Below are 15,714 nucleotides of genomic sequence, written 5' to 3' on the forward strand. Positions count from 1 at the left end.
GACACATTAACAGGTCTTTTTGGGATAAGCTGGCATGCAAACAATGTTAAATATATACAACTGTAATTAATACAACTTAGAACGCATCTATTTGATTACACAATTCTAAAGCCGACGTTATTAAAGAGTGTGTAAAAGGAAGATCCATACACAACTCAACATATTGTTCCCCCAAAAATAAACAAATCAAAAAGATCTAAACTGCCTCAAGACAAAGATAGTTAACCACTACAAAGAAGATCGTTTTACATACCAGTTTGAAAACTTACCATCCATGAAAAATTATCAAAATATATTGATGAGTAACTAAATTATGAATTATAAATTATTTACATTTTTGTCAACAATACATCCCCAAATGCATACATACAAATTGTCCTTTCTAAAAGTCATCAAAAGTTAAAACCATAAAAATGCAGTTGTAAAGTATTTCAAAAATGGTTATAACAATGAACATTTACCAATCAGTTCCTGAAAGAGCACTCTTTACACCCCATTTAAGAATGGTCTACCTTAATATAAGCTCAAATACTGAAAGAGCAGCTTGCTCTGGACATATTCTGTGCTTCACGTCTTCCAACACTGAAAGTAGAGTGAAATTCAGAAATTAAAATGGCATTCCCATGAGAACTATATAGAGGCAGAAGAACAGCAAAATTAATTGTAGTTCATATACTTGCTCCTCAGCGTCAAGGACTGTCATTAGTATCTCGGTGAATAACTATGCTAAGTCAACTGACCCAGTGATCAACCAAACAAATTGCATACTTTGGTCATTTGAAACACCTAAGGAACGAAACGAGAGAAATTCACATACTGGAGACCTTTTACAACCATGGCTCCCTATTAAGACTAAAGTGAGATGTGCAAAGGCTATACAAGAAAACAGACTTTTATAATTATCATTCTTATAACAAATATTTTAACAAAAACACTGATTCAGCAAGCCATTTATAAAAAAATCTCATGTAGATAAGATTCACTGTAGATAAAAGGACTGTTTACTTTTCTAAGAATTTATACTATCTAAGAATGTTCATTAGCATATGATCAGAACTCGCTGTTTGGGAAGCTGAAAGGGGTGGGGGGGGGGGGGTAGGTTTAGACAGAGCCAGCCCCTCCAATGATGCAACTAGGGTGGAAATTTTAAAAAGGGATATAAACCTTGTCATTTGAACATTTATGTAGTTAATAATTAACCTGCTACTTCCAAAACTTCAAAGCGGAGGGATAAACACATACATTGATGTAATCATGGATCATATGTCATGATTCTTTTGCTATTGCCCCCAACATGGCTTATTTCACACAATAATCTTTACATATTAGAAATAAACCAATATGTATTAATACAGAATTCAACTCCACTATCTGGATTTGAAACTTTATTTTGTATTGTGATTTTGTATTTTTTAGGGTGCTTTTATCCCTCCCAATATAGTGGTCCACCCACTAATACCGAGGAAGAAATACATCACACCCAAGGCTACATCAGTTTGCTCTTTATTAGCACAATTTAGCAGATCAGGATATCTCAATGGGAGTACAGAATATTGCTTCATGAAATTACTTCTATATCTGAGACTCCAAAGAGAAGCCATCTTGTTCTATTTTTCACCAAAAACATCTGTGACCACAATGTTGCTAAACGATGTTACTCTGTTTTTCCCACTTACGCCCGTTTCTCATTCTTCGCTGCATCAGAATGTCAAACGGATTAGCCACACTGAAGTTCGGGTTAGTCATGGGCCTGTAAGGTTTTCTCCTCATTTTAGATCCTGAACCAAAGTCTCAGGCCTTGGTTCAGGCTCTCAGTTATGATAACAATATTCAATTTATAAAGCATGTATAAAAAAGAAAAAAAATATATAATTATACCTTCACCAGGTAAAGCCAAGGTACACCATGTTACAATTCTGGAGTCACCTCAATAGCAGCAACTCAAACTCTCCATCTAGCAAAAAATTTGAAAGTAACACAAACCCTACCAAAAATACATTCCAGATATACGTAGCAAACATGTTCAAACTAAAACAGCACTAGGTAAGGTTGAAAGCAATGGACGTAAACCCCAGACCGGCTCATCTGTCCTCCTTCTTCTGGAGCCATATGGTAATCCTACCTAAGGCCTATGAATTTTAGAGGTAGGCAGCAACAGCCCTACCTATAAAAGGCCGAACTTTAGAATACTAGTATACTTCCTGCGGAAAGAAAGAAAGAACAAGTCAGGACTGCTACAGAGCCCTACACAGGAACAATGTGTGTATGTTGATCTCCAGTATGTGGGCAATCTGAAGGCTTTTGGATGTTGACATGGCCAATGCTAATTGCACTCGGATTTAAACTTAAGTTTATATGCCACTTTGCAATAATTCAAAGCTGCTTACAACATATGTACATAATCAATTTGAGGACTGTTCAGAATGGGCAACATTAGGGTGTCCATTGGGTGGCATTCAGGCTCAGTCCTTACAAGGTCATAGCCTACGGCAGGGGGGGGGGGGGGGGTGAAGGGTATGGGGGTCCCCACCCAGCCCCCTGGGGGTTTGGCTCCTGTTCCTGGAAATACAGTGTAAAGAAAATCAGAGAGATCAATTACAAAAGCAGTACTAAGAATGTCTGGGGGGCACCTGGCTGAAGTGTTGGCGGGCAGCAGGAAAAGCAAGCAAGCCCCTGCTGCTCTTTCCTCAGGGACTGGCAGCTTAGAGCTGCCAGTTCATTTGCTGAGCTTGCAATGAGCCATTTCTTTATTAAAATAGCATTGGGGGATATGGCGGAGATGAACTGAAGGGATGCTAATCCTGCTTCAGACTCTCTCTTGTGACTCATGGCAGAACAATGGTGGCTAGTTTGTCCTTGGCTCTGGTATCCCATCGCTTTGCTTCACGAGAAGGTGCAGCAGTCCCCAGGGAATTGTTTTTGGAGGGGGGGGTGCTACCCCCCAATCAAACCACACTAGATCAGTGGGGGGGGGGGGGCCTCTGGCTCCAGAGAGTGGCTCTCCATGCATGTGACCCCCTGCCTTCCCTTGGAGTTAGAGGGGATGAAGGCCCTCAGAGGATGTGCCCAGATGGGCAAAGTGGCTCAGAGTGGTAATGGGAACATTGGACAGCTTTGAGACTCTCTCTCTTCTAGAGGGCCCATCTGCAACAGGACATGGGTTCAAACCCAGAACCTCCCTGGGTGAAGAAGGAATGCACTCCCCAGTCATTCAGCTCTTTAGGACGGAAGTACTTTCAAGATTGATGCTGTTGGGGAGGCATTGTGGCCATCTCCACACCTGAGACAGATAAAGGGAATCCACACCTGGAGGGACTAAGAGAGTGGCTGAACTCGCTGCCATTAGGGGTGTTTGCTCTTTGAGTAATATCTGTAGAAATCAGTCAGGGACTTGGGAGAGTTTTGGCCACTGTCTCCCGTAAAATATGTGTGTGACTTTATAAATGGATCATAGTTCCTTACCCAATTAAACAGTACTCTGTCGCTGTACTTTAGGACCAATGCTTTGTTTTTCCTCTTCTGGGTTTGGGCGTTTCCCACTGATTACACCAGTGTTGAGGGTACTTTTTCCTAAAAAAATTGAGATTCAAATTGAATTTTACATTCCTTTTAATTTTAAATACTCAAACAGTGGCATGTTCCTCTTCAACTTCCACTGTGGCTTCCCTCCCCACCCCAATCCATTCCTCTCCTGTCATTCACCCTTCCTATACCATTTTGTCATCTCTGCCTCCTTGTACAAGCTTACTCTTCCAGGTCATACATCTATTGTCTAAGAAATCCACTGAAAGTTGCTTCCATTCATCACTTATACATTTCAACGGCCTGTGTTAACCCAGTGATTTACATCATAGTACATCAACACGTCAGAAATTGGCATCACCATTATGAAATATCATTGTATTGCCATCACCCAACCACTCACAACAGTCTGCAACTACAGAGTTATCTCTACATTGGGCTCCAGTAATACTCTTCCTATAGTAGCCTGAACAAATGATCAAAGTCTGCTCCTGTTCAAATATTAATTTATTTATTTTTTGGCCCAGTAGTTTCCTCTGGTTTTCGGGGTTTAAAGTTTAACTGCAACAAGCCTCCTTTGGGCTTCCTGGGTCTTCTTTTGCAACTACCCAAGGTTTTATTTATTTTTTTTATCTTGTTGCATAACCCCCCCCCCCCCTCTTCCCGATTTATTCAGCCCAGCCATTACAGCTAAAGACTTTGGCTCAGGAATCAAGCCCCAGTTCTCCACATGGAAGTGCACAGTACTGCTACTGAATCTACTAGTCCCATTGATCAAACCTTTTAAAAACAATCACCTTGTAGTAAGTGATTCTGCTGACTGTCTCCATGAGCATAATGTAAACTGCTCCCTTGACAATAACCTACAAGAAAACAAAAGTTTGAACAGTTTTAAATGCATTTGATCACTTTGCCCATCAATGACTGGCTCTCTTGTAACACTAAAAAAAACCAAAAACAAACTGGTGCTAATTCTGCCAGAAATCTATATAAACAATATGCTAATTATCTCTCTATATAAAAGGCAACACCAACATTCTATGAAGCCTCCAGCCGGAAGTGTGAAGGGGCGAGATATCCGGTTTCCCTAGGAGTGTCTGCCCCGCCCTCTCTGTAACACAGTCAGTGAAGAAAACAGCAGAGCACGAAATCAAATCGCTGGCTCTGTAACAGTGAAGGACTCAGAGGGGGGAGGGGAGAGAGGCCAGAGGGCAGGGACACACACTCCCACATGCACACAGAAGAAAACATTGCTAGCCCCCGTTTCATTTGCATCAGAACGGGGCTTTTTTACTAGTAGTTTCATAAGCAGTAGAATTTATTTGGATTTTGCTCACACCTTATTCAGTAGTAACTCAAGGTGAGTTACGTTCAGGTACACTGGGTATGTCTATGCCTCTGGAGGGCTCACAATCTAATTTTGTACCCAAGGCAACGGAGGGTTAAATGACTTGCCAAAGATACAAGGAGCAGAAGTGGGATTTGAACCAGCCACCTCTCGATGTCCAGACTGGTCCTCTAACCACTAGGCTACTCCTCTACTCCACACAATCATGTTTCTCAAAATATCCATTTATCACTGATTTGGCACTATTGGATTGATTTTACAAGTCACTCTTGATTGTCCTAATATTTAATTTCTTACATAATTAGGCTTTCTGGAATAAGATGTGTACCTTTACATGGCCATGTACCCATGTTCTAAAATATCACTTCACACACCTGCTTGTCAATTGCTCATGGTGGAGGTACTATATAAAAATTAAAGACTGCTAAAATCTGGCATCTGGTGTCTATTGCTATGGCCACGGGAGCACCAGGCTGCCAATGAAGCTACTACTACTGTATAATAAAGCAGTCCTCTACTGCTAGGACACATGTAAAAGAGAGGTTGAATAGGTAAAAAGTGATGAAAGGATTAGAGGGAAAAAGAAGCTGTGACTTAGTTATGGAGATTGCAGATAATCATCAAAAACAAGCAAAACTCCATTGAAAGTGAGAAAAAAAAATAAAGTACCCCAAAAACAGAATATTTTCTCCCCAACTCCCCCCCCCCCAAAAAAAAAAAAAAGCAAACAGGATGCTAGGAATTAGGAAAGGGATGCAAAATAAACCAAGAATATTATAATGCCTCTATCGTTCCATGGTGTGACCTCACCTTGAGTATTGCGTTCAATTCTGTCTGTCATATCTCAAAACAAATATGGCAGAATTAGAAAATGTTCAAAGAAGAGTAACCGAATTGATAAAGGGGACTGAACTCCTCCCATACGAGGGAAGGCTCAAGAGTTTAGGACTTCAGCTTGGAAAAGACAGCTGGGGGGGTTGGGGGGGGAAGATATGATTGAGGTTTATAAAATCCTGAGTGGTGCAGAATAGGTAAAAGTGAATCGATTTTTCACTCTTTCAAAAACAATAGGAGGAAATATTTTTTTCACTTAAAGAATAGTTAAGTTCTGGAACTCGCTGTCGGAAGATGTGGTAACAACGGTTAGCATATCTCGGTTTAAAAAAAGGTTTGGACAAGTTTCTGGAGGAAAAGTCCATAGTCTGTTATTGAGATAGATATGGGGGACGCCACTGCTTGCCCCAGGATTGGTAGCATGGAATGTTGCTAACTAATTGGGTTTCTGCCAGGTACTTGTGGCCTGGTTTGGCCAATGTTGGAAATTACTTGGCTATATGGACCATTGGTCCGACCTAGTATGGCTATTCTTATGTTACCAATTGTTATGGAAAACAGTTAGAGGCAGTTTGAAAGGAGGAATTCCCTGTTGAGTTCACTGTAAGTTTCTATGCTACAGAAGCTGGAATTCACTTCTCCTTTAGAGTGGCAACCTGTGGTTTAAAAGTAAAATGTACTCTTTGATATCTTATTCTTTCCAAAAATGGAACATTTGCGATCTGCACTATTTCAAACTGTCCCTCCTCTCCCCTCTAGGTCAGATGCACACAGAGACCCACACCTACATACAGAGGGACCAAAAAGAATTCCTGAGCCCACTGCATGCTTTATCTCCTTTTTTCTTCATATGAAAAATTATATCTTTTTAAACAATTTTTCCAATTCAACAGAAGATAGAATTATACAAAAAGAGTCAAGAAATGCCTGTGTGTCTGGGGGCAAAATAATGCTCCAAAAATTTGATGAATGGAATGAAACTAGGTATGTGAGGAAAAACAGGTAAAGATAGGCATCAAATTCAAAATGGGCCAAATTGGACTGGAGGTTCAAGATAAGCCCCCCCCCCCCCCCAAAAAAAAAAATGGGCCAAAGCATTTCGATGGGAGAAGGGCATTCCAGCTTCTGTAGCATAGAAACTTACATACAAAGAAACATAGCAATTAGGGAATTCTTCCTTTCAAATTACGTCTGCCTGCTCTCTCTTAATTGTTCAAACTGTCACCACCCTCAATACTGCCCCTCACCCTGCAACTGTGCATGCTTCAAAAAACAAAAAAAACACACTACCCATGCAACTGCCTCAACACACACATGCACATATATGTTCTGCATTCTTTCCCCACTTTGTTTTAAGAGTACTTCAAATGAGACAAGCTGTATGTTTCATGAACAGTTTAATCACTTTGCATTAAAGATCAGCATATGTAAGAACAAAACAGCTGAGAGAGAAAAACAAAGTCAAAGAGGTCAGTTAGACTAAATTCAGATTATCACTAAAGTTCTTTGCCTGTAGCAGAAAACTGAACAGAAGTAGTCATGGAACTACACTACAAATCACTTAAGAAGATTTTATCAGGGGCTACCAATGATGTCACAGACTAACTTAAGATCCGATCTCAGCAACAATCCAAACGAGCGAGTGATGTGCAAACGCACCCAAACCAACACAATCGTCTGGATGCACGCAGACAATGTACTGATAAACAGTTTATTTGAAATTCTTCAACTGACCTGTCTGGTATGGCGTCACATGTACTGCATGACATCAATAAATGTTTACCTTTATACGACTTACTTTCACGACTGACTATGTCAAGACCAGAGTTTATATAACACTTTAACTTCTAAGATCAAGTTGTTGTATTTGAATCACTATACACTCCTGAACATAGTGAACATGGTCACCAACAAAGTCATACAATGAAGCACAATTATGTTTGGTGCTGAAAAGTACTTTTTCCTAAAATATGGAGCTACGTAATTTGTGTGTCAGGCTAAGCTGCTGTAGTTGAAATGAATATGTAAATATTCAGCACTGCTTTTCTAGATACAAACAACTATACAAACTTATTCTCACATATATCTGTTGAATATTGGATAAGATGCAAGTTTTGGATATTCCAAAATAATTCTAAGGGGGGGGGGGTGAGGAGGAGGCAGGTGACTCATCACTAGTGCCTTTAAAACAGGGGTTCTTTACCACAGAACTTACTGTTACAAAAATAAAAAAATATTTTTACTTATTCAATAAGGCTGTTAGAACTGAACAAAAAGCATGCGAACATTTATTCACAAGTAATCCCTACAAGACATTACTGAAATCTCTACTACTTTTTGTAATTTGCTTTTAGGCCTTTGGGGAAAGGCTGTTTATATAAGATGAGGATGAATGAATAAAACAAATAACTCAATAATACCTTGATGCTGAATTCCACTTGACCCCGTATTAGGCTCTACCTGGGAAACTGTCTGAATACCGGTTGCATGACCATCAGTACCACCCATCTGGGCTCCTGATTAAGGGGGAAAAAGCAATACAAATTTTTGTTTCACATTCTATAATGCTATTTATTATAATCAGATTCTATTTTGAAAAGCTGTACAGATACCAGTAGGTAAAAAATTCACATATTTACTGGTAAGACATATCAAGCATGAAACAGGATCAAGAAATAGTGTGTACTGCGGAAGGAACACGACAACACAAATAACTAATTAAAATACAGTTCTCTAAATCTTTTTTTAAAGTTTGACTTCAACGTTTGCTGAAAAATGTTGGCTTATTGCTTTGTAGCATGTAAAGTCAAAGCAGTCAAGATTCTAGGCATGAAAATTTGTAGACAAAGGAAAGCCCACAGTGTGTGCTGCCAAGGCCATATCAGCACCTCAGATTTCCAATTTTCTCTTCTGATCACAGTGCTGCTGATATAGTCCTCAAGCATTTTAATTAGTATGGGGCTGAGCTAAAAGTAGCTTTAAGAATTACATCTGGCAGCCTTCTAAGTGTGCAGGAGTGGAAGTGATTGGAAGATTCTGCATATGTGGTAGGCAACAGTAGAACAACACTGTGTGACTGCTTCTGAACAAAAATGAATGCAGAAGAAAAAGGGGAAATATATGAACATTCTGCTTTTTTATTTCAGTCTTCATTCTGTTTATTATCTGTTCTTTTTTCTTCCTAAGAATTTCACTTATTTACACATTTTTTTAATAAAATACAGCCATGTACCTGAAAAACAAAGCTGCTTACACCTGTAACAGATGTTCTCTGTAGATAGCAGGATTGACCAGGTACACAAGCGGGTGGAACCTGACAGTGCTGAGATAGACAGCTCTCCTGGAGTTCACAACCAGTGTAAAGTTCTGAGCATGCACAGCCCTTCCCACTTGTGAATACCATATGCACTTTTTAGTCAACAAGAGGAAGGAGATTTTGAGATAAACTATTTTACCCAGGTAAACAGTTTTGAAAATTGCCCTCTAATTAGTAATTTATTTACATAATAACTTGGATAAAGGAACAGATGTCAAACCTCTCTTAGAAGACATGTTTTCATATTGATATCACTCATCTACAGCATTATTCCATTTACTGATAGTTTGTTTTATGGTTTATATTCCTATTGTATTAAAAATGGAAAACAGTTACATGTCCTGCTGTCCTCGGAGAACATCTGCTACAGGTGAACTTTCTCCGAGGATAAGCAGGACGTTGATTCTCACATTTGGTAATCCCTAGTTACTAGGCTCACCGAAAACAAATCAAGGACAATAGGGACTTGCAACAGCAAGGTCAACCAGAAACTAATCAATCTTAACTTATATACATTCCTGGAACAGAATAAAAATGGGCCGAGGAGGGTGAAGTTTGATTCTAGACACCATCAAGTGGGATCCGACGCAGTTATGGCGCAGACATTGTGAGCTGTGACATGACTCTCCAGAGTCAGTCAAGTCTGGGCATAAGTGAAAGAGATACAATCTGCTAGCCAACTAGATAAAGTGCGTCTACCAAAGGCTGCACCAATTCTGTTTGGGTTGAAAGAAAGAAACAAAAGGATGATAATACCCACATTCAGATACTTTCCAGTTACAGAAAGTACCACAGATTCCAGTTGGGGAAACACCACTATCAGTATTGTATATCCTGCCATTTGGCCTTATGTCTGCTCCCAGAATGTTCACAAAATGTCTAGCCATAGTCGCAGCATCACTATGCAGCCTTGACGTTCATGTATTTCCCTACCTGGAGGATTGGGTGGACCATCTATGGGCTTTAGTCCACTCCCATTCAGAAAGTTAAGGCTCACTTGCAGTCCAAGGTGTGCACAGTGCGCTTTCAACAGGATACGTGTGAAGTTTGGGGAAAAATGTTGAAAGGACAATTGACTGGTTAAGATGGAACTCCAACACCACCTTAGGAAGGAAGTTAGGATGTGTGCGGAGAACTACTCTGTTATGATGAAACTTTGTGTAAGGCAGATCAGCTACTAGGGCCTGCAGCTCATTGATTCTAAGAGCTGAAGTGACCTCCACCAAACACAAGGTACCTCAGATGACAGGAATCAAGTGGCTCAAAAGGAACTTTAATCAGCTGAGTGAGGACGACGTTGAGGTCCCATTACACAGTCGGAGGTTTGATGGGGAGTTTGTACAGAAATGGGCTTACTTCCTACACAGTGATGGTAAGCACTAACACAGAGGTAAACCCTTACAGAGTTAGTCTTGAAACCAGACTTGGAGAGGTGTAGGAGGTACTCAAGCAGTTTTTGCGTTGGAAAAGAGGATCTAGCCTTGCTCTCACACCAGACGGCAAACATCCTTGGTAAAGTCTTTCCTGGAAGCCAGCAGAATCTTGAAGACACTCTCAGGCTGTTGGAGATGCAAATTCTATGCTCTCAACATTCAGACTAGAGAGTTGCAGGGGACAGAAATGCAGCCCGTTCCCGCCGGAATCAAACCCATCCCCGCTCATCCCTGCCAGAATCTAACCCGTCCCTGTGAGTAATCTCCTCCGTCCCCGCCCATCCCCGTGAGTGATCTTCTTCATTCCCCCATTAGTCTTTACAGCAGATTCTGAATTATGACTAGCTAAGAAACTAATTTTTTTTAATTCTATTTCTTTCTCAAAGTTTTATAACTGCTGTGTAAATTGCCTCTTTGCTTAAATTTGATCACAGTCCCAACGTTTCTCATCATATACAATATAGTACACATAGGACATCAGGGTAGCACAAAAGTATAATTATTCGTGCTATACTTGAGAAGCACATCAAGCAAACTGCAAAAATGGCAGTATTAGGGAGACCATCCAGGAAAACATCACATAAAATCACAGACAGCATTTCCCCCCCTGCTTACAAAGCTGCGTGGCAATGCCGACAGCCCATTCAAAATGGGCTGGGCTGGCATTACAGCACCAGCAGCAGCTAGTGCTGCTTTGTAAATGGGTGGGGGGTTATTAATCAACAAAAAAAGTGAAATGTAGTCATTACCCTTTTATACACCTACATTAAAATCCCATTAGGCGCCCGACCTAATTTACATATGTGTCACTCCACAAGGACATGTAAAGGAACCAAAACAAAGCTGCCTATTCAGGTCACAAAATCTGAACAGTGTCTGTGTGATTTGCAGAAGCTGATAAACATAAAATTGTTGTGACAATAAAGAACACAACCACCTTCACCCCCTCTATCACCCCAAATAATGCATAAAAGGTCAAGTTACGTCTCTATTAAAAAAAAAAAAAAAAAAAAAGAGCTGGTCAGGATGAAGTACAAGTTACAGGCTTCATCCACTGCTAAAAATAACAGGACTTTTTTTCTAGGCACTGTATTTCCTAAGCAGATGCTCTGAAATAAGGTAGAAGTGAAAATACTAATGCTCGCAAAATAAATCTCAACAATTGTATAAAAAAACCCACATCTCCAATCAGTAATATTAATAGCACCTACCATTTCCGTAAACACATTAACAGGAAACAAGGAAGGAGCTCTTTTTCACATGCTCCTACTGAGCATGAGTGGAAGAGTTACAACGAGCCCTTCTTGGAGGACTGGGATTGCAGTCCATTGCCTTGCACTGTGCACAATGCACACTGATCCAGAAACTACAAATCCCAGAATTCCGAGTAGTCTCTTTTTTGGAAGCCTCCCTAAGCACAGTATTGGTTGGTGTTGCAGAAGATCCAACCTCCTTGGGCATGACACAGCAGAGCAGGAAGAAAAGTTGTTGCCTACACTACCACAGGCCATTTTTCCATGCACCTTAGTAAAAGGACCCCTCAAAGTGTAATTAAAATCTGGAATTCATTGGCAGAGAATGTAGTAAAAGCAGTTAGCTTAGCAGGGTTTAAAAAAAAGGGTTGGATAGCTTCCTAAAAGAAAAGTCCATAAGCCATTATTAAGATGGACTTGGGGAAAATCCACTGCTTATTTCTAGGATAAGTAGCATAAAACGTATTGTACTGTTTTGGAATCTTGCCAGGTACTTGTAACCTGGATTGGCCATGGTTGGAAAAAGGATGTTAGGCTTGATGGACCTTCGGTCTGTCCCAGTTTGGCAACATTTATAGTCTTATGTTCTCATTCTGTGTAATGAGGATTGGAAAACACTTCAACCTCCATGGTTCTTCAAAGGACAACTCTAGAAGAAGGAAGAACCAAATCTGTCAGCCAGTAAGGCTCAACAAAAATCATGGTTCCCTGGTTCTGCTTGAGTTTCAGCAAAGTTTTCCCTATCAGAGGGATTGAAGGATACACATACAGAAGCACCCCCCCCCCCCCCAGTCGAGAAGGAAGGCATCCGACTCTAGCCTTCCTCGTCTGGAGAAGACTAAGGGACCTTGTTGTTGAGATGAATGGCATCAAGATCCACTGAGGGGGTGGCTCCACTCTGAAGATCTTGAGGGCAACACCCATGTTATAAGACCACTCGTGTGGTTGCACTACCCTGCTCAGTCTGTCTGCCAGGCTGTTGTCTTTCTCCACCAGGTATATGGCTCAGAGAATCATGTGTGGCTGGTGGCTCACTGCCACATCCCAACTGCTTTCTGACACAAAGGATATTAGTCCATACCCCCTGCTTGTTGACATAGTACATGGCAACCTGATTGTTCTAATCAAAACAATTTGGTAATTGTCCACCCAAGAAGCGACTCAGCCAACTCCAGTGTGACCAAAATGACATCTGCAAGGTTCCTGGTGGCTTGACACGGCTGGGAAGGAAGAATCCATTGGGCAACTCTCAAATGGAGGTGTGTCATGGGTGTGACATGCACTGTGGAGGCCATGTGGCCTAACAACCTCAACATCTGCCGAGCTGTGACCTGCTGGTTGTGCTGGACCTAAGTGATGATGCAAATTAAAGCATCTTCCCACCTCTGAGGTAAGTAGGCCCGAGCCTGAACCGTGTTTCGCAGAGCTCCAATGTACTCCAATTGCTGTACTGGGAAGAGACGGGACTTTGGGTAGTTGATAAACCCTAGTAGCTCTAACACCCGAATAGTTCTCTGCACCGATACAGCACTGTCCCAAGAGGTGTTCTTGACTAGCCAATCATCCAATTAGGAAAACACATGACACCAAGGCTGCATAGCTATGCTGGGACTATGGCTAGATGCTTTGTGAGCACTCTGAGTGGACACAAGGTCAAATGGCAGGACATGATACTGGCAGCATTTGGAATCTGAGGTGTCTTTTGAGACTGGTAAGCATCCTTCAAGTCCAGGGAGCATAGTCAATCATTTGCCTGAATCATGAGAAACAGGGTGCCCAGGGAAATCATCCTGAACTTTTCTTTGACTAGATATTTGTTTGGGGCCTTTGGTCTAGGATGGGCTGAAATCCCCCCGTTCTTATTGGTCACTAGGAAGTACTTGGAATAGAATCCCCTCCCTTCTTCTCCTGGTGGAATGGGTTTGATTACATGGACCTATAGAAGGGAAGAAAGTTCCTCTGCAAGCACTTCTAGGTGCTGAGCTGTAAAAAGATGGTTCTGGTTGACAACTGGAGGAGTCTGATGCAAATAGAGCATAACTCTCTGGAATATTTTGAGAACCTACCAGTATATTATAAGGAATCATCTGAAATGGAAAAAATGTGGTCTCCCTCCCACCGGTAGGCAATCTGGGATGGTCACTTGAAAGTGGATTTGACCACCATAGAGTGGTGGGGAAGCTGGGCCTTCTCGAATCCAGGAGTCTTCTGGACTCATATATGGAGTCTGCCTTCTTAGGAACTGGTTGCACAGAGAGAGGTCTCCCAATTCTTTACCTACGCTTGCCATAGGAGGTCATGCACGGGCACAGTCACAGCCTCCTTAGGGGGATTCACACAATCAAGGTTATCCAAAATAGCAGCCCTGGGCTTGTCCTCGATTTTCAAATGAAATGGAATGGCCCTAGCCATTTCCCCTCAAAAATCCAACAAAGGAGAGCTCCTCTGGTGGGTATTTCTCCTTTCCTACGACAGGGTAGGGTCTGAAGGCAGACCAAAGGAGGCCTCCTTCGAGACACCCTCTCTGTTTCTACGTCAGACACCCAGGAATGGTTGGAGTGCCTCTGGAGAAGGCAGAGTCTGTGGCTGTCTCAGGCAACTAGATGTATGTCTACACTCACAGAGTGTGAGTGCCGAAGGACAGGTTCTAACCTGCACATCGAGGAAGCTTCCTCCCCCAATGGGCTGGAGAGGAGCACTGCCTCTTCCTAGGCCAATGACAGCCCCCTTCTAGGCGCCAATGTCAAAATATGGGCAAACACAAGGCATGGGCCTCCAGAATTGGCTGGGATGGGACCATGGTTGACTCCCTCAGAGCCTCGGCATTGCGCTAGGCTAAGATCTGTTCTCCTGAAGCAAGGCCTGCAACAGTTCCTCTGAGGTAGGCATCAGTAAAGGTGGGGCTGGTGTTGGTTTGGCGATAACCCGTGAAGATGCCAATGCCGAATAGGAAGGCTGGTCTCAGTGACAAGGAGACTGGTGCAGTCCTCACAGCACTGATGCTTCTTGGGTATTGGGGGTACTGATGACTCAGGGTTCCTGGCACCGTGCTTCAAAGGAGACCGATGTCTGTACATTTTCGTACTCGCTCAATGTACATTTGGATTCCTCAGTGCTGACAAAGAATGTCGAATCCAGGCGCATTCTCAGTTACGGGTCCGATGCGGCCCTACTGGTGACTGAAGTTGAGGCAAAGGGAGATCTCCTCAATGCTCGTGTACCCCCAAGTGTCTGATGCAGCAACTCCAGCCATGGGGACCAATGCCAATGGATCAGTCTTAAAAGCACTCGGGGCTCTGCTCTTTTGAGTCCTTTTCTGCATTTTTAAACAGAGAACCCAATTTGAGGCCTTATAGTCAAGGCTCAAGCATGACAGACACCAACTATCGGGGTTAGATTACTCTGTTGCACCTGGGAATTTGAGACACCGAGGAGAAAATATCCGATACAAAATCAAACACCTCAATTGTGAGAGATGGAAAAATCTCTTCACAGAAAATAGAAAAATTCCTCAACTGGTGCTCAGGCCTAAAAGCAGGCCATAGCAGCCGTGAAAAAAAATGAAGGAAACAAACTTGCCAAAAAGCTAAGAATAATCAAGTGGCAAAGGAGAAGAGTGAAAAATAGAAAAAAAAAATATGTACCACGAGGGAAGGCACTTTAACAATAATAGATGCGCCGAGGAGAGCTCACTAGATACCACCTGTGGCGAAATGGTGAATTTTCCAGCGTATGAATTACAATAATATTTCATGAAGTGTATTTCTCTAGTTTGGCCAGCAGGTGTTTAAAGCTGTTACAGATAAATGACTGTTCTTCTTAGTTTAACACAGAGAAGAAGTAAACCTGAAGTGATGTGGCCAACTATTTTTAAAAAAATGTTGTTCTGGGCTCTGATTGGCTCAGAAGCTAAACTTCAGCTAGGATGTACTGGCTTTTTCTCCAGTCTTAGCCAGGGAGGACAGAGAGAAAGACCTCTTTGCTGAAGCCCTGTGAACAGTTATATTT

At 41.8% G+C, this 15,714-nt stretch overlaps 1 protein-coding gene across 1 annotated transcript in view; it reads right to left on the bottom strand.

Annotated features, from left to right (window-relative positions):
* Window positions 1-521: 521 nt before the first annotated feature.
* The window catches only part of LOC115477807 (cryptochrome-1-like), a 35,188-nt gene continuing 19,995 nt past the window's right edge, over window positions 522-15,714 (bottom strand). Inside the window, exons 8-11 of the mRNA XM_030214897.1 lie at window positions 8,125-8,220; window positions 4,320-4,385; window positions 3,463-3,570; window positions 522-582 (exon numbers count right to left, since the gene is read on the bottom strand). Coding sequence (XP_030070757.1) covers window positions 3,467-3,570; window positions 4,320-4,385; window positions 8,125-8,220 — 266 coding nt within the window. The 3' untranslated portion in view covers window positions 522-582; window positions 3,463-3,466. The remainder of the gene's footprint in view (window positions 583-3,462; window positions 3,571-4,319; window positions 4,386-8,124; window positions 8,221-15,714) is intronic.

This window comes from Microcaecilia unicolor, chromosome 9, assembly GCF_901765095.1.
Source record: "Microcaecilia unicolor chromosome 9, aMicUni1.1, whole genome shotgun sequence".
In the NCBI taxonomy this organism is placed as follows: domain Eukaryota; kingdom Metazoa; phylum Chordata; class Amphibia; order Gymnophiona; family Siphonopidae; genus Microcaecilia; species Microcaecilia unicolor.